General features: G+C 49.6%; 1 protein-coding gene across 9 annotated transcripts in view; it reads right to left on the reverse strand.

Annotated features, from left to right (window-relative positions):
• PRKCB (protein kinase C beta) overlaps nucleotides 1-19,315 on the reverse strand; it is a 331,318-nt gene that overhangs the window by 148,059 nt on the left and 163,944 nt on the right. For 8 of the 9 annotated variants that reach the window (XM_042922008.1, XM_042922012.1, XM_042922009.1 and 5 more), the window contains 2 exons: nucleotides 15,410-15,521; nucleotides 14,951-15,079 (listed from right to left, as the gene is read on the reverse strand). In XM_042922008.1, coding sequence (XP_042777942.1) covers nucleotides 14,951-15,079; nucleotides 15,410-15,521 — 241 coding nt within the window. Of the gene's footprint in view, nucleotides 1-14,950; nucleotides 15,080-15,409; nucleotides 15,522-15,645; nucleotides 17,094-19,315 lie in introns of those variants that run through there. The other variant, XM_042922015.1, reaches the window with a different exon arrangement.

The raw sequence follows: 19,315 nt of genomic DNA on the forward strand, positions 1-19,315 counted from the left end.
ACCTCCCCCCGGGTACCAGAAAACCAGAGACAGTGCCTGCACCTCAGAGCCTGCTATTACTCAAAGGAGCCAGTCCTAAGCCTGCTTCCCCTGCCTCACCTGTTCCTTCCCACAGAAACCACAAGAAAGGCTCCTCCCCACAAGTCCCCCTCCAACCCCCTGCCTCCCGACTGAGCCGAGCCGGTGCTCCCCTGTGTGGCCCTGCGTGGGGTGGCGAGGCGTGGCCTCCTCCTCTTGGGAACCATGAATAACAAACTCCCCTTTCAATGACAATCACCTCCTCACCGCTGGCCTTACCTTGCCTGAATAATAATAATGTCGACATTAGACAGGTGGGGGAGGGGAAGAGGCACAGACCTAACACAAAGAACAGTGTCAAAGAGGTGACTTCCAGAAGGCAATTGGCACAAGAGTGACGGGATACAAAAAGCTCTCGACACGGCCCCAGAGAAAAGGGCCACAGCCAAGAAGATGAAATACATCCGGCCCAACCCTGAGTCTGGAAAAAACCAAAAACCTGCATAAGAACATGGGGAACGTAGGCCAGCAGCACCTGGTGTGGTAGGCGGAGAGGTTTCACTGACTGTAAACCCATGATAAATCAATAGGGCGATGTGGCTGGCCTGAGCCCAAACCCTCACCCCCCACCCTGCAACAAAAGAATAATGTCATCTCGGGATGCAGAAAGGGAATCATGTTGACTACAACACTGATTTTTCAAATGGCAGGTCAACGGTCAGTGAAATCAATTGGGAGAGTCTAGGCCATTTTTCTTAAAAGATTTTCTTAAAGGAAGGAGAACAGAACAGACCAGAATACAAGGCTGCGGAAGGAAAGATACCACATCAGAGTGCCGCAATGGCGTGAGGAGAGGGGAGTATTATTTCGTGACGGCTCGATTTCAGTCGTGAATGTGCGCGTGTGTCCGTGATCTGTAACACAGCATAGCGGGCTGCGGTCAGGAACGACTGAAAGCCACCGACGTAGAACAAGGAAGGTGACAACCCCTCTCTTTGCCGTAGCACTGGAGGATTCTCCTTCACGCGGGGCCTCCTGCTGGATACGGGAGCTCTTTCACTTGGAGAGGGGTCTGGGAAGAGCTCTGGCTTCGGGCAGGTGAGGAGGTGCACACCTACACCCACTGGGGCTCCGGGCTGTGGGTTAGGTGTTAGCAAGTGGCTGAAGGAGCTGGGGCAGCTTCACCTGGGAACTGAAAGATGCTGGGGCACCTAAGAATGTCTTCAGGTCAATGCCAGCCTCCTAGTGTACCTGTACTGGATGAGCCAAGGAGAAGCTTCCCCAAGTTCATTAATATCCGCTGTAGCAGCTCGCTGGGCCTGGCTTCTGGGATCGCCCACTAACTTCACCCCATCCACCTGTGCCGTGGTCCTTCCTCCGGGTCTCCTGACTCCCCCTCCCAGAGATCTTCCCGTCCCCAGCTTCTCCAAGATTGCATAAGATCTAATTCCTCCGGTAAACCCCTTGTTCCATGGTTCTCAGAGTGACTCTGATTTCCCTGAATACCGGAGCCTCACAAGGCCCAGCACCCACAGCGCTAGGTGAGCAGTGGGTTCTGCCATGGAGCCCTGCCCCTCCCCCGTGCTCAAACCCCTTTGTATCCTGATGTTTCCCAGTGTAACCTGAACACCCCGTGAACACCTTTTTATTTGTAAATGAGAATGCTTTCAAGACTCTGCTGTGAACTTTATTCTATCCCTCTCCCTCTCACTTTCTGGATGCCCTCAATTCCTAACTAGCTTGAGCTGACCCAGAGCACTCAAGAGAGCCGAGGGGGGGTGGGTAGCGGTTGGGAACACAGGCCCCGGAATCACACAGCCCGGGATCTGGTCTGCCACTTCATAACTGCGATTTTTAAGCCGGTTGCTTAACGTCTCCCACATGCAGCCTCTTCCCCTGAAAAATGGGGAAAACTTCAAAGGTTCAAGGTGAACATGACTTGAGACGGTCTCCTTAAAACACCTGGCATATAGTAAATGCTCAGTAAATGCTGGTTGTGTATATAATTGGGACAGCGTGTCTTCAGGCAGCAGATTTACAAGTCATGTGCCCTGAACACCTCGCTGGCCAGATAACATCTCGCAGGCCATTTTAGGCAGAATCGAATGTCTCGTAAAAGACTCGGCTTAGGTCTCATAAGTTTTCCAGGACACATGGAGCCAGGGAGCGAGAGAAATAACAACAGCTGACATGCATTGGGGGTGCCTCTGACCAAAGCTCTCTCTGCCTGCCGTTACAGGCGGGGTCTCCGAAAAGCTGGACTTCTGCCTCGGGAAACCCACGTCCTGACATGGCCACTTTGGAAGGAAATAAAAACGTCACTCAACAGGAAACTCCCAATTCGGCAAATCCAGCAAAAATCAGCCAGGAAACTCAGAAAGGGCAGGGAAAACCATGCCAATCCAAAGAACAGCAAATACATACAGCACCCCTGGGACATAGCAGGTGGTGTTCTAAACATTACATACACTGCCGGTGGGCTTCTCTCAATGACCCTACGAGATGCGCATTTGGGCAGGTCTTGGCCAGTGAAGTCTGCCTTTCTGCAAAAAGATAGGCTGCCTTCAAGAGGGGGCATCATCCCAGGCTCACAATCCAGCAAACACTGGCTCTCATACTCCCAAAGGAGATAAACTGATGAATGGGGGCATTGGGAAAACGGAATCCTATGAAGCAAAATCTCCATCACACAAGGGAGCCGGGTCGTGCGCCTGTTTCCTCTTCCATAGAATGGAAAGAAGCACGCTGACAGGGGAAGTCGTGAGCCAGATTCACCGAGGGAATGCCTGTAGAAGTCACCAGACAAGCGCATGTCAAGTGTTTTAGAAAAGGAAGCGGCCTGGGTGGCTCAGTCGGTTGAGCGTCTGTCTGACTTCAGCTCAGGTCATGATCTCGTGGTTTGTGGGTTTGAGCTCCGTGTCGGGCTCTGTGCTCACAGCTCAGAGCCTGGAGCCTGCTTTGGATTCTGTGTCTCCCTTTCTCTCTGCCCCTTCCCCACTCATGCTCTGTCTCTATCTTTCTCTGTCTCTCAAAAATGAATAAATGTTAAAAAAAAGAAAAAGAAAAAAGAAAAGAGAAAAGAAAAGAAAAGAAAAGAAAAGAAAAGAAAAGAAAAGAAAAGAAAAGAAAAGAAAAGAAAAGGAAGCTGCTGTAGGGGGTGCCTGGGTAGCTCAGTCAGTTAAGCATCCGACTTTGGCTCAGGTCATGATCTTGTGGTTTTGAGTTCGGGCCCCATGTCGGGCTCTGTACCGACAGCTCAGAGCCTGCAGCCTGCTTCAGATTCTGTGTCTGCCTCTTTCTCTGCCCCTCCTCTGCTCGTGCTCTGTCTCTGTCTCTCAAAAATGAATAAACATTAAAAACAAATTTTAGAAAAGGAAGCTGCTAATAGTCTCCGCCATCACCACCTGCCAGCTCAGGACAGAGGCAGGACAGACGGCATCAAGTCCCGGTTGCACTCCTCCCCGGCCATTTGACTTGGGCAAGTTATTTGAACCCCCCCCACCCCTCCCTTGGTGCCTCAGTTTCCTCATCTGTAAAATGGAGATGATATTAGCAACTATCTCATAGGGTCATTGATGGGATTTCAGGAGGTGACTGGGAAGGGACTTATGCAGCCCGGGGCCCGGCACCTCTTACCCCACGTGTTGTTACTGCTCTGTTTCTTGCTGGCAATAGCAGCAGGAAAGAACCCCAGTCAGTCGGAGAGGCAGCTCAAGATCTTGAACAGTATCCCCTCACCACCCACCCCTTTAGCCTTTTCTTCCCCGAGGCGGCCAACCCGGCACCAGGGTCATGTGCACATCCATTAGGTGTCAACCATCAGCCTTCCTCTCTTCCCTCCCCCTCTATCCAGTACCCATGCTGCCTCCTCCAGGGAGCTCTCTGGGATGTCTTGGGCCCATACTGCTCCCTCCCTCACCAAAACTACAACTGCAAGAAAGGTGGGGACCCCATAGAGGCAACAGGCAAAAGATGAGGTCTCTCTTATGGGCTTGATGCTACTCTGTGCACTCAGGGAATTGCCAACGTTAAACCACCTCCTGCCACTCTCCCCTTGGCGTGCTGGCTGTGTCTCTGTTCTAATACCCTCATAGCCTCAAACTGTATCTTTCCAACAGATGCCCTGATATGCCGGAATCCAACAGACGGATCCTGGGTGCAAACCCTGCCTCCTCCATGTGTTGACTGGGTGACCAGAGGCAGGTGCTCAGATTCTTTAAGGAATGAGGAAAATAAAATGACTAAGGATGGCAGTGAGGACTGAACACAGTGACCTTGGCTCCACAAGTACTCCCAGGATCTAAGTCCCCTGCAGCCTCCTCCCCCCACCACCCCCATCACTAGGCTCCAGCCACCCCACTTCCTGTCAGTTCTGAACATAATGCCTAAGCCCACCTCTCTCCTCCCTAGGGCCTTTGGCCGTGCTGTCCCTCTGCCTGGCATGTCCCTCCCCTGGATTTCAGGAGCTGGCTCCCTCCTGCTCATCATGCAGGTCTCAACCAAAAGCTATCATCCCTGCCCACACCCGAAGGCCACCCTCAATCACAACACTCTGCTGTTTTTACTCTCTTTATGGCCTTTATTGTGGTCTGAAAGTATTTTGTCGACTTTACCGTCCTTTTTGACTGTTAGAAAGAACTCAGGGGCCACAAGAGCAGGGGTCTTATTTGTAATAGTAAGCAGTGCCCACACACAGGAGGCACCCTGTTACTGAAGAAGTAGGGAAGCCAATATTCGAACCCAGGCCTGACTCCACAAAGCCCTTCCTTGAGAGCCAGACTATATTGGCCTGCAATTAGTACAGACTCGCAGCAAGTCAATGAGAAAAGCAGGCTGGAGGCTGGTGACTGGAGAGCTAGGTAAGCCCTCTCCCTCTGGATGCTGGGAGTCAAAGGCAAACCAGGGAGGAAAGGTTCTGGGTCATTTCACACAAGCGACTCCTGCCAGGTGCTCGTGCTTCATGAGGTCTACCCCAGGGCAAGCAGGTAGGTCCAGGACACCGAAGCTTTGTGACCTCTGAAATACCACAGCCAAGGTGAGGCTGGATGTCACAAAACCATCCCAGGCACGTCCGTCCGCCTGTGGCCGCCTGTGTGGGAGCAGAGCACGGGTAACGCCTGCCACCTAGTGGACACGGCACACCGTCCTGTTTCATTTCGATTGAGCAAGGGTGATGGAATACAGATGACCTGGGATTTTGTGGAAATGCAGACTCTGATTCCACAGGCCTGGATGGAACACGAGGCTCTGCATTTCGAACCAGCTCTCCAGCTGGTGCCGACGCCGCTGGTCCACAGGCCCCACTTAGCGCAGCCGGTGCCTTGCGATTCCTGAAGCGTGAACGCCCCCAGATGAAACTCCGAGGCTTGGGGCGGCCACGCTACGGGGAACAGAATCGGAAGGCACCAGAGCATTACAAGCTTTTTGAGTCAAGGAAGTTAGACCTGGGGGCGGGGTGGAGGGGGCGGGCGGGTTGTGTGTCTCAGGGATCTCGCCAGGGAGTTGCTGCTAAAAGGGCTGCAAACAGGCATCAAATGGCAAACACCAGGAGGGTCAGAACTCAGGCCCAGCTCACAGGATGAATGTCACACAGAGGCGCACGCTAGTGACAACGAAAACCCGCAAACACCCAGGCAGGGCCTGGGCCCGGCTCTGCCCCAGCTCAGACTCACCCAGCAGTCCTCCCAGAAGCCACAAACACCCTGTCGCTGGCATCGGCCGCTTAATTTTCGCTGCTACTGCGGGTGGAGAATTTCATTTGAATTCATTTTTCCTATTCGGAGATTTTTATCTTACGTTTGAAAAATCACAACTTGTAAGTAATAGGTTTACAGCAACCGGAGAATCAGTTCCTAAGACATATAAAGAGCACCCTCCGCAACCCCAGTCTCTCTCTGCTCCTATTTCCCAATCCTTCTGCGATCCCGGTGTTTACACCCTGGTCTGTATCCCTCCACACCTTCCTTCCCATCCTTATAAAAATACACAAACATCACTTCACACATAGGAAGTGTCTGTTGCGGCCGTTTATTTCTTCGAAATGAGATCATACAAAATGTATTTTTATGCAACCTGATCTTCTCACTTAATATTACATCAAAGATGTTCCTCCAGGTCAAGGGTTGCCAAACTGTTTCTGGTAAGAGCCAGAAAGTAATAATTTTAGTTTCTGCAGATCATCCAGGCTCTACCACAGCCACTCAATGAACTCACGATTATGTCACCAAAGTGGCCATAGTCAGTATGTACATGAATGATGTGGCTATGTTCTAATAAAACTTTATTTGCAAAAACGTGCAGTGGCCATATGCACAGGCCATAGTTTGCCAACCCTGCTCCAGATCAACATTGATAATTCTGATGAGAGTAAACATTAGGAAGAGGGGAAAGAACACTGAGTAGAATGAGTTTGGCTCCCTCCATCTCAAAACAACTCTTTTTGAGTACCTCACAGCCCATAATAAGGCTTCAAAGGAAGGGTGGGCAAGGATCCCCTGGCCTCACAGGTGTGCAAACAACTATCCAGGATGCACTGAGAAAAACAGCTAAAGCTGCATAGACAGAGACATGATTTAACTCAATTTCTTCATTAAAAAAACAATGAAGAGCAGCGGGTGTCTTGCCGTCTTTGTTTCAAGGCAATTCGCTCTCCAGTGAGCACACAATGAAGTATTTTCAACAAACCCATTTTACTGCATTACTTTCTCAAAACAAAAAATCCAACAACTAAGGAGCGTGATGTAGTCTAAGGGCTCGTGGTGCCATGGTGGCTCCATTACCACAGCTCCCACGTGTGTGGGGGGTGTGTGGGGTGTGTGGGGCACTCGTGTCTGCACACACTGGGCACTTTCCTGAGGACAGATGGTGTTCGCAGCTTTTACCAGACCCTCAATGGCAGCTGTGACATTAAAAAAAAAAAAAAAAAAGGCTTAACTTGATGGGGGTTGAGGTGACACAGCAGAACGTATTTGTCAAAACTCAGCCATCGTACAGTGAAGATGTGTGCACTTCACTGTTTGCAAATTTTACCTCAAATGTAAAGAAACACCACAACCGTAAATAAGTGTCGTCTTCGAGCTGGTGGTTTGCATGCTTCAGTGTTCAGGAGAAAAACTAAATTGCTGTCTTCGATCTGCTTTGAAACGTGTGAAAAATAAGACTGGTCGATGCAGGGAGGGTAAGGGAGATAGACAGTGATTAAGCAAGTGTAGTAAATGTTAATGGCAGGTTCTAGGTGGGTGAACAAATGGTTTGCCCTGTAAAGTTCTTTCAGCTTTGGGGCGCCTGGGTGGCTCAGTCCAGTTGAGCTTACAACGTCAGCTCAGATCATGATCTCACAGTTCATGAGTTCAAGCCCAGCATTGGGTCAATGCTGTCAGCACAGAGCCCGCTTCGGATCCTCTGTCGCCCTTTCTCTGCCCCTCCCCTGCTCATGCTCGCTCTCTCTCTCTCTCTCTCTCAAAAATGAATAATCATTTTTAAAAAAAAGGGGGGGGGGAGTTGCCTGGGTGGCTCAGTCGCGTGAGCGTCCAACTTCGGCTCAGGCTATGATCTCACAGCTCGTGGGTTCCATCCCCACATCGGGCTCTGCACTGACAGCTCAGAGCCTGGAGCCTGCTTCCGATTCCGTATCTCTCTCTGCCCCTCCCCTGCTCATATTTTCTCCCTCTCTCTAATACACATAAACATTGAAAAAAATTTAATTCATTCAGCTTTGCTGTATGTTGGACATTTCTCTTAATACAACATTGGGGAAAAATACTAAGCAGTAACATACAAGGGAGGGGGAAATCCACAGGAACTGGATCCTACCCCTGTCCCATAACGAATGGCTTTGAGAAGTTACTTCCTTTCTCTGGGCCTCAGTGACCCACCTGTTTAACAGAGGTAAGGGGGAGGGGGCTGAGCTGTACTCTGTGTCTGTTATGGGCAATGATGATGCTGTGGTTTCATCTCATTCTGTAAAACTTGGGCATCTTTATAAAAAGATCCTTTGTGGGTAGGAATGGCATTGAAGGCAGAGACTGCCCCCTAGTGGGTCCTAGTGGCCTAATTTATGATCATTTTATATACCTGCAATTGATGCACAGCTGGAAAATATTTTGAGATATTATTCTATCTGTACTCTCTTTCTTCACATTTTCCTGTTCTTCCCCCTCTTCTCTTTCCCTTTAAAGCAGAAAGTCAGGGGCGCCTGGGTGGCTTGGTCGGTTAAGCGTCCGACTTCGGCTCAGGTCATGATCTCACGGTCCGTGAGTTCGAGCCCCGCGTTGGGCTCTGTGCTGACAGCTCAGAGCCTGGAGCCTGTTTCAGATTCTGTGTCTCCCTCTCTCTCTGCCCCTCCCCTGTTCATGCTCTGTCTCTCTCTGTCTCAAAATAAATAAACGTTAAAAAAAAAAAAATTTAAAGCAGAAAGTCAGCTCAGTAGAAGTGCGTGGTGATGCCAAAAGCAGAAACAGCCTTTAGGTCATTCTTGCTCTGTGTCCCAAACTTCCAAACCTCAGAGGTTTTAAAGAGGAAATCACATTAATGTAGGGGATTTGTGGGCACTGAGTGTCTCCAAAAACGTTTTGAAGGGGAGTGGATTTTCATGACAAGAATGAGATTCCTTATGGCTAACAGAAGGAAGAAAGGTAAGAAAAGATCCCAAGGGTCCCAAGGGCATTGGCAAGGCCAATGTTCATCCAGGCAAAGAGACCTGTCTTATCCCCTGCTGTAACTCAAGGGTCTAGAATACACTGGGTGAAAAGTAGAAACTCAACTGATATTGTTGAATGAATAAGTGAATGACTGGGAGAGTGAGTGAATGGATTCTAGAGGAGTTTATAGCCAGAATGTAGGGAAAGAAAGCCACACTCAAGAGCTAATAGTCTCCTACACCCCCTGCCATTCTGGTGTCCCCACTCGTGTGCACCATGTACGGTATTCCTTCTCCCTGGGACATGGTATCCTGGTGAGAATGTGGCTGTGGAGCCAGAGTGCCTGGGCTCAAATGTGAGACCCACCACTTACTGTGCGACTCCTGGAAAGTTACTCAACTGGCTCTGTGCCTCAGTTTCCTCACATGTGACAGGGGGATGATAATAACACCCATGACAGAGGATGGCTGTGAAGATCAATGAACCGATCTATGTACAGCATGCAAGAAGCACTTAATAAACACAGCTAGTGTTTTTTTCTTTTCTCAAGTACCTTGGCACAAAGCTCACTCCATCCAGATAATTCCTATACATCTTACAGACTCAAGTCAGCCATGGTTCCCTTTGGGAGGCTTCAGGTGCCCCTCTGCATGCCCCCAAGGTACCAACACAGTATGTCACCTCACGACACAATTATATCTTCCCCCCCTAGGCTGTGAGCTCCCTGAAGACAAAGACTAGATGTCACTGGTCATCAGATCCAAGCTGGTACTCAGGCCCTTCCTGAATGAATGAATACCTATGCTTAGGGAGCGCACCTTACTTTTCTGCCCATAAGATGCCACTTTTCTCATACTGCAAACACTGAATCACTCCAAACTACTCCCACACCTCCCACCTCACCCCTCAGGGTACAGCACATACCCAAGTCTGCCCTCTGCTCTTCTGGCCATGTCCTGCCATATTGGCTTTATCTTTAGAAAGATACCCAAGTGGAATATCAAGGCGAAGGCACCCTCATAGGTTTTCTTATACTCTTTTCCCATTGTTAGAGTCCCCATGATGGCCAAAACCTTCTCTACCCTGAAACAGTCTTTAAATAACAAGAGAGTCTTCTGTAAGCCTTCAACATCGATTTCCTTTCTCCTAAGAGTGCTTTTGAAATCTCTTTTGGGATAAGGTGTATAGGTAGATGTGATCCTCAACTTTTCCCAACAGCCTGTCAAGGACTTATGTCTCTTTGGTGCTCTTCTCCTTTTGATGTGTGAATATCAGATCTTGGAAAGGATTAAAATACCATAATATTGGGAGTACCTAACTCTTTCTGGGAGATGCTTCAGTCTAAGAAGGTTCTGTATAGCACAATACAATGGGGAGGACTTTGAACAGGGGTCTTGAAGAGAAACATCAAAATAATTGCTCCTTCTGCTTTTCTTTACAAACAGTCCCAATTTTTGTGAGATAGAGTTATGGATACAAATACGGATATGGTTAAGGATTTGCAGATGGCCATAAGGTAGATGAGAATGTAAATAATGGGATGCCAGTTGTTACGTTAATAGAGAGAGACTGAATTGAAAGGGGTTGATATGTATAAGAACCTGGGCTTTGTAAACTCAAGGAGCATCGCACAACTTTGATCTGGGCTTTCCTACATTGCATTGTCTGCTCCCGTGATAATGCTCGGCCTCATGATGTCTATATGGTTTTCTATTATTCTACAAGTCCCACTGCTCTGGATTTTTTCTGCATTGTCCAGGGAATGACAGTGGTCATGGCTCCAAAGAGTAGGTCCCAGTCTCAGTAATACTTGCTGTTTACCTTGGACGTGGTCCTTAAGAGTTTCTGTGTGGTCTCCCTTCCTAGGAGAGTGGTGTATCATTCATACATACATCCGCGGATGCCACAAATAGTTAGTGATGTCCATCAATCAAGGTGCTGGGGAGAGTGTGAGCCAAAGCAGACACTGTCCTGCTCTCATGGAGCTTAAAGCCCAGTGGGAGAGGTAGGTGTAATCACACCAACACGAAACCGCACCTGACACAAACTCAAGTTCAGGGTACCATGAGTGTCCAGTATAGTGGGAAGTCAGGGGAAGCTTCCCTGATGGTGAGGGTGAGCTAGGCCTACAAGAAGAGGGAAGAGTTACCTGCAGGAAGAAGATGAGAGGGCAAAGATGAGCATTCCAGACTGAGGGAACAGAAGGTGTAGAGGTCGTCCAATGGCGGTGGCGGGGTGGGGGGGGCATCCTGGAGAGGATGAAGGGTTCAGAGAAAAGCAGAAGAGACAGAGAAGAGAGAATGAGGCCGCCACATGAGACTTCTCTGTCCTAACGCAATGAGAAGTCACGAATCAGTTTTTAAAAGAAAGAGAACTGATCAGATTTCCATTCTGATCTTGACCTGGAAAATCCCTGAAAGCAGACCTCAAGCCTGGATTTCAGGAGCCACGGGAGATGAGGAAACCTCATCTTTCACAAGCACCTGTCCTCTGGACACGATGGGACTTCTGAAGAGCATGTGACATGGCAAAGTGTCCTGGGCTGGTGAGTAGAAGGTCCTGACACTGAACGTGCCTCTACAGTCTGCAGGTGAGATGATTTGGCCCTAGCTCTGCTGGGAAGGGCTCTCTCCTCTCTGATCTACCTGGCTGAGATCAGGCGGGAGGGCCTGGAGACCCAAGCACAAAACCAGAAGGATGCTTAAGAGAAAGGAGGGACATCTGGGCATCCAGGACCCTCCACACTGGGTCAATGCACCCATCCCCCAGCTGCTGTGAGTGTTGGCCATTAAAGGCTCACCGGTGCCCCTGTGTCCAGATAATCACCCTCAGCCACACAGAAGCCACCTAGCTTGGGAGGACACCACCCTCCCACCTCTGACCCCAGCAGCCTGCAGCAAAGACTGACAATCCAGTAAGCTCAGGCTGCCAAAACAGAACACCACAGACTAGGTGACTTAAACAACAAACACTTAAGAGGCGCCTGGGTGGCTCAGTCGGTTAGGCATCTGACTTCATCTCGGGTCATGATCTCACAGTTCATGGGTTCGAGCCCCACGTCAGGCTCTGTGCTGACAGCTCAGAGCCTGGAGCCTGCTTCAGATTCTGTGTTTCCCTCCCTCTCTTTCTCTGTCCCTCCCCCATTCACACTCTCTCTCTCTCAAAAAAAATGAATAAACATTTTTAAAAAATTAAACAACAACAAGAAACACTTATTCCTCAGAGTTCTGGAAGCAGGGAAGTCCAATATCAGGTGCACACCACTTTAGCTCCTGGTGAGAGCCCTCTTCCTGGCTTGTAGACAGCCGCCTTGTCGTTGTGCTCTCACGTGGTGGAGAGAGGGAAATCTATTTCTCTTCCTCTTCTTAAGCCACTAGTCTCATCAGAGAGCCTCACCATTATGATTGCGACAACTCCTAATTATCTCCTAAAGACCCCATCTCCAAATACTATTCCATTGGGTTAGAGCTTCAACATATGAAGGGGGGGGAGGGCAATGCAGTCCACGGTGGACTGACCCTCACAGGCCACCTCCCTTGCCTCAGGGAGGGAGGATCAGGCTGACGCCTGAGCGTTCAATGGAGACCATTCTCTTCCTTAGCTTTTCCTGCTCTGTCCTCACTCTTCTCCTGTGAGCAGCCCCAATGAATCACTTGAACAAAAATCTCCATCTCGTCTCTATTTTTAGAGAACTCTGAAAACTGACAGCTGATGAATCAATGCTATCAGAACCCTGGGCATGCAGATATCCTGCTCCTGACTTTAAAGGAGCCAACTTCCCTCCTTTCCCCTTGTTATGGGTTGAATTATGTCCTCCCACCCAAGATATATTCATGTCCCAAGCCCAGTACTTGTGAATGTAATCTTACTTGGAAATAAGGGCTTTGTGATGTAATTAAGTTAAGACGAGGTCATGCTAGATTAGAGGAGCTATAATCCAATGACTAGTGTCCTTATAAGAAGAGGAACCTTGGACACAGAGACACCCAGGGAAGAATGCCATGTGATGATGAAGGCAGAGACCGGAATGATGTACCTACAAGCCAAGGAACATCGAAGATTGATAGCAACTACTAGGAGCTAAGAGTGAAGAATGGAACAGACTCTCCCTCAGAGTTCTCCAGAAGAAGCCAAGTCTGCTGACACTTTGATCTCACACTCCTGGCCTTGGAACAGCTAGAGAATAAACTCCTGCTGTTGCAAGCCACCCAGTTTGTGGCACTTCAGGAGAGCAGCTCTAGGAAATTATATACCCTTCGTTCATAGGCATATAGTGGGACTGCCAGGGAATCATCAGCTTGTGATCAAGATACACCCAAGCAGATCTGCAAATAAAGGGGAAGACTTTGACCTTGAATTTGAAGGGATGCTATATTGTACCACATCAGAAAAAGACTCTCCAAGAAATGCCCCTAAGAGGTAACCTAGCAAAACCACAAAGGAAATACATGGGGTGGGGGGGGGGGGGAGAGAACCAAACTAAAAAGCAACCCAGTATATTGTACTAGAGAGTCCACCAGACCTAGATGATAAAGTGTCTTTCTAAGCCTATTTCCTGATGAGTAGAATGATACTACTACTCAGCTCATTAGAGTTACTAAAAAAATGTAAACAAGATAATGCCTGTAAGTGCTCTGCACAGGGATTGACACATTAGAAACAATTCCAAAGTTAGCTATTGCTTTATTATTGCCGTCATTACTAATGGTGTATGTTCCTGGAAGCCTAACTTCTCCTCTAAATTATCTTCATTCATAAAATGAGCATAGTAGATATTTCACAACGGTGTTGTGGGGATTAAAGAGATAACGTGAAAGGCTTTTTTACTGAAATATAGGTGGCATATAAATGCTATGTACGTTTGTATACAATGTGTTGATTTGACACATTTATATATTGTGGTATGATTATTGCCAGAGCATCAGCTAACACCTCTATCACATCACATAATTATCACTTCCTTTTTTTTTTTGTGGTGGGAACCATGGATGGACTTTGAGGGCATTATACTAAGTCAGGTCATGTGTATGATGGGTTCCATAAATGTTGGCTGCCCCCAGTAACATAATCTGAGCCGGCGTAGTTCCTAGAGAATGACACTAGAGGGCAGGAGGGTCTCATTTTTGCCCAACCCCAGCGCCAGGAAGCTAGGAAAACCCTCTTCTCCAGAACCAGCATGCTTCTCCCCGGGGTTCCTCCAAACATCCCTATGGCAAGAAATCGGCCACTTGCCTTCCTTTTAAAGGAAAAAGCAACTCAATGGAATGCACGTTTCTAAAGAGCTCACTGGGTATCATGAACCTCAGTTTAAAACAGGGATGTAGTTTACAGGGATATTTTTACATGGTTTAAGTAAAGCCCCTCCCTGCACAGAGCGGCTGAACCAATCTGGGGCCTCAGAAGCAGACCCAATTTTTGCAAAATCAGTCCCTTCTGTGATCAGTTTCCTAAGTTACCAAGTCATAAAACCTTGTTTGTACGGATTAGTTATAAAGTCTATAATTTGTGTCACAAGGCTTTGAGAGAGAATTCCTCCAAAGTTTTAGTCCTGTTCTTGTGTGCGTTTTACTGTAGCTTTATGGCTCAGTATTTACCAGTTCCGCACAGCTGCATTTCCGTTTTGCTGGAGCTCCGCATGTCAGGGCCAATTATTTCTTGAATGTTCTATTCCAGGAGCAACAGATGCCCTGCTCCTGTCTTCCCCTAGTCCCCCCTGCACCTCCCCAACCGGCTGTATTCTCCCTCTTTCTTAGTGTGGATATTTCAGAAGTGCAAAAAGTACAGGGAATAATAGAACAGGGACCAGCACAGCCACCGTCAGGTTTGGAAAGAAATATTTCAAATACGTGGAACGCCCCCAGCGATGCACACTGCGTCCCCCCTCCTGCCCAAGTTGTCACAGTCTCAAATTGGGTGTTTGTCACCAAGACTATTTTCCCCACTGGGAAAGTCTGCGGAAGCACCAAGCATTCCTTCTTGGCTACCTTAAAGGAACAGAACTGGACACTCCACAGACAAGGAACGGGGTGGGAAAGGGAGAGGGAGAGAAGGGGAGTGGGGACTTCGCCCAGCTCCAGCCAGCCCATCGGCTGAGAGTGGGAAGGGGGAGGGATACACTTTCTAAGGATGCCTGCAGCGGGGAGGGACTGTGATGGGGGGTGGGGGGAGGAGGGAGGCAGGGTCACGCAGTCCCCTTCCCGCCCCTGGCACTGTCCATCCCTCCACCAGCTTCCCCTCCCCCAAAACACAGACGGGACTCGCGGAGCTGGCGCCGGAGCGCCAGCGCCACCTACCGACGACGATGAGGACTTCCCTCTCGATGTGCGCCTGGATGTAGATGCGGCCTCGGCGCTCAGTGTGGTCTGTGCCGCACAGGCTGGGGACGTTCATCACGCAACGCTTGTGCACGTTCATCATGCAGGCTGCGAGGGCACAGAGGGGCGCGGCTCAGGCTGGACCCCTCCCGTCCAGTCTCTTTAGAAGGGCTCCTCCAACCCCTTCCACCCCCGGGCCCTGCCGGACAGAGGAGGTGGGACTTGTCTGTCCTCTCTGAGCCTGAGCCCACACCCTGCAGGCCTCCAACGGCTCTGAAGCCAGCATCGCTAACTTCAATGCCGCTAGATTTGGGGGTGAGAGGCTCATTACTGAGCTACAGACAACTGGTACACCAGCCCCACCCATGACTTGGGAGGCTCCAAACCACGAGGAGGCAGCCCAGCCACCAGAGGCCGCCACTGAGCAAATGTACTTACTGTCACATTTCATCCCCTGGTGGATGAGTCCATACAGCAGTGACCCGCAGTGGTCACAAAACGTGGGGCTGGAGTATGTGTGGATCTTAAACTTGTGTTTGCTCCGGGGGTCCTAAGGCCAAGAGAAACAAACAAGAGAGACCAGTGTCAGCGTGGCATGCCAAGGACTCACACGGCATCGAGCATCAGAGGAGAACTCGCCGAGAACTGCACCTGGCCCCCAGCGTTCCTCACACCTGTTAGGACCATCACCAGAGTTCTGCTCAGACGTGCGTTTAATAAAGAGCTGTTGAACGAGTGGACGACTAGAACAGCAGGTGGTCCCACAGCAGCCCCAGTACATTTGCTGGGCTTCAAGTCCTCCAATCGAGAGCCTCACCCACTGACTCCTGCCTGAAGCGAGGCCTGCAGGGACAGCAGACAGTTAACAGTTAACCGGGTCCCCTTGATTCTGTTTCTTCCCCCTTTATCCTCTGCGCAAGCTTTGGGAACTTTTAGAGTGATCTAAAACCCAAGTCTGAGCATAAAACCCCCTGCTTAAAGGCCATTTGTTAATACGTCATCACCTACAGAACAGAGTTCAACGTCCAGTGAAGAGTCTGCAGGTTGTGGCAGAGACTGCTAGTTTTTCCAACAATAGCCATTCTTTAATAACAGAACCCTTGAGTTTGAGCAGAGAGTGTGGCCACGCAATTAGAGACCACATTTCCCAGCCTCCCTGGAAGCTTTGGTATGGCTGTGTGATGAAGTTCTGGCCAGCGGGATAGGTGTGCCTTTAAAAGAATGTGTACACGCCTCTCTGGCCCCTTTCCTCCTTTCCTCTGAGGGAGGAACTGGAACCAAATACCTCAGACCCGAACCTGGAGCCATGTGTTGAAAGAATAAAGCTACACTACTGGCCTTGGACTTCATCCCATTGGGCAGACACCTCAGAGAAAACCTACCTTCTGTCTTGTTTAAGTCACTGTATTTGGGGGATATTTGTTACAGCAGCTTATTCGGTTCCCTAACAAGCATGCCCTTCACAACCTGGCAGTGTGGTACGGTGGTTAAAGGTACAGATTTTGGAGCATAAACTAGCTGGGTTCTTCTCAGCAGTATGACTTTGGGCAAGTGACTTAACCTCTTTGTGTTTCCGTTTCCTTGTCTGTAAAGTGGAGGTAATGATAATGCTCTAAGCTTGTTAGACCACTGGGAAGAATAAAGGCATTCATCTGTGTACAGATCTTCGAACCAGCTCGCACACTGTAAGCAGTACACGCTCTCATATTATTACCCCTACATCTCCCTTATGATCCCACCTGTGTCCCCAAATACACACTCTGCTCTCGGTTACACAGGACTCGTTCACGTCCCTCTGGCTCGCACGGTGTCTGTCTCCCTCGAGAGTGGCTCTTCCATCACTGCGCTCGCTACAAAGCTCCTTCTTCTCTTCCCCCAAAGCCAGCGGGAAAGCTGCTTTCCCCGTGAAACAGTGTACCGCAGAAGCTGAGAACGCGGACCCTGGGTTCCCACCCAGGGCTCATCAGACACAGCAGCCTTTGGTATATGCCACCCATCTCTTCCCTCATTCCTTCTGCTCGCCACGAGTTAACGGGTGCAGGTGCCTTCTTAAAACTGATATTCTTGCGGGGCGCCTGGGTGGCTCAGTCGGTTAAGCGTCCGACTTTGGCTTAGGTCATGATCTCATGGTTCGTGGGTTCGAGCTCCATGTCAGGCCCTGTGCTGACAACTAGGAGCCTGGACCCTGCTTCGGATTCTGCCTCCCTCTCTCTCTGCCCCTTGCCCACTCACCCTCTCTCTCGCTCTCAAAAATAAATAAACATTAAAAATTTTTAAAAACTGATATTCTTGCGACAGACAGAAAATAAACAGACACAATGAGTAGATGTTATTTTATGTGCTATTCAAGTGATGAGTGTTTTTCCTGAAAGATTCTTTAGATAAACTGTACTGAATTCTAGCGTATGTAAAAAAGGTGAATTTTTCCTGCATGAAAACAATACCTTCATAAGGCTGACTAAAAGCATCTTCAGTCACTGAAGGCTTTGGGGGCATTCACCTTAGAGCTGAGAAATGCTTGCCTCAAACGCTCCAGGGAAACACCTGTTCATAACCAGGGTTGGCCTGTAGGGGGAGCTCAGGGCTTTCCCTCACTCCCCGCTCGCCTCGAAGCAGAACAGATCTGGTTGGTCAGATTCCAAGGCACTGATTGGCCCGGCCTCAGTGGGTGGAGCTTGCACACGTGTGGAAAGGTGCACCTGTCATCTTTCTCTTTCTGTCTCCTAGCTCGCTCAGCTCCCAGGAGACGGGTGGGTTCAGATCCCGTGGTCCAGCCCTGAGAGGGTTAGGAGTGAGTGGCCTGGGGCAAGTTCTCTCTCTCTTCTTGGCTCTTGTGCTCTCTTGGGATTCCCTGATATGTTGACCTTATAGAAGCCAAGAATTCCTTTTGATTACGGTTTCGATTTCCCGAGGCCTCCCTAGTATAGAAAAAAGGGGTCTCCGAGGGCCTCAAGAGGTCGACCTTGAGATTTGGGACAAAATCCCAAATAGTAATAAATGGCCTCCTTGCTGGGTTTCACTTTCCTCCATGTATACATCTCCTTAGAGTATCTTGGGGCGGGGAGAAGGCTTTGAGCATTTCTGACTAGGTATCACCAAGAACCTTCTCCGTCCCTTCATGTCTCTCCAACAATAAGAGATGCCAAGTGGCACAAAGAATGGGAAGGGAAATGAAACATTTACCGAGAGCTGCCCCTGTGCCAAGCGGATGCTGGATGTCTCACGCGCACTTTCTCCAGCCTTCAAGCTATTCCACTTGGAAGGTGAGATTCGTTTCCATCTTAGCGCCAGTGAAATGGGCCCAGACTAGAGAGTGAGATTTTCCCCAAGGTCACTCAGCTGGCCCACCGCAGCGTGGGGATTCACACCACGGTCTGCCTGGCTCTGAAGCCGGGATGCACTAAGCTTCTCTCTCTGCTCCCCAACTTCATTAATGCCCCACTGTTCCGGTCCAGCTACAATAGCACCTCCTTCCTTCACTCATTCCCCCAGCTAGTGACTCCTGAGAGCCAGGGTGGTCCCAAGCATCGGGATACAACTGTGAGCAAGGAGACAGAATGCCTGCTCTCGCTGAATTCACACTCTAATGGCAGAAAGAAACCAAAAACAAAACGAGACAAAACAAAAACCCCACACCCTGCCCTCCCAGATCTTCCCCATCAGAGCATTTAACCACTGTGTTGCAACTGCATGTTTAATCCCATGTCTCCAATGCTTAGCGGCAAGCAACACAAGGGAATTTTGCTCCGGGGCATATATTGTACTTGGCATACAGAAGGTGCTCACTAATAATGAGTGAGAGTTAGCATTTACTGAGCATTTACGCATGCCAGGAACTGTTTTCCAGGGATTGACCAGGCATTAACTCATGTGCTTCACATAGCATCCCTGTGAAGTAGGTACTTCACCCATTTCACAGATGAGGGCCGAGGGGTGCAGTGACTTGCCCAGGGCCCCCCGGCCTTGGCAGCACAGCACTTTGCACAGTGGGTGGCACCTAGTAAGAGGTTCGTGAGCTGTGGTGGCAGCTGCGGGGCTCCATTCACCCCTGCTAACCACTGACAGCCCCTGAGCAATGCCCGTGCTGTTTCAGAAAATGGCTTGGGGAGTACCGTGCAAGACCGATTAGAGCCAGACAGGAGAAAGGAAGGCCAACTAGACAAGCTGCAGGGACAAGTTTGTGTATTTAGAGGCCGTGGAGGCTCCTCCAACCTTGCTCCCGGCTCCTGGGCTTTCAGGAGGGCTCACGGTTATAAGTACCAGCTCCACCCACCCACCGCCCCATCCCTCAGACCACCCAGACCAATCAGGTCATCCCCTGACCGCTGCTGTCCTCCACCCTTC

This window comes from Panthera leo, chromosome E3, assembly GCF_018350215.1.
Source record: "Panthera leo isolate Ple1 chromosome E3, P.leo_Ple1_pat1.1, whole genome shotgun sequence".
NCBI lineage: Eukaryota > Metazoa > Chordata > Mammalia > Carnivora > Felidae > Panthera > Panthera leo.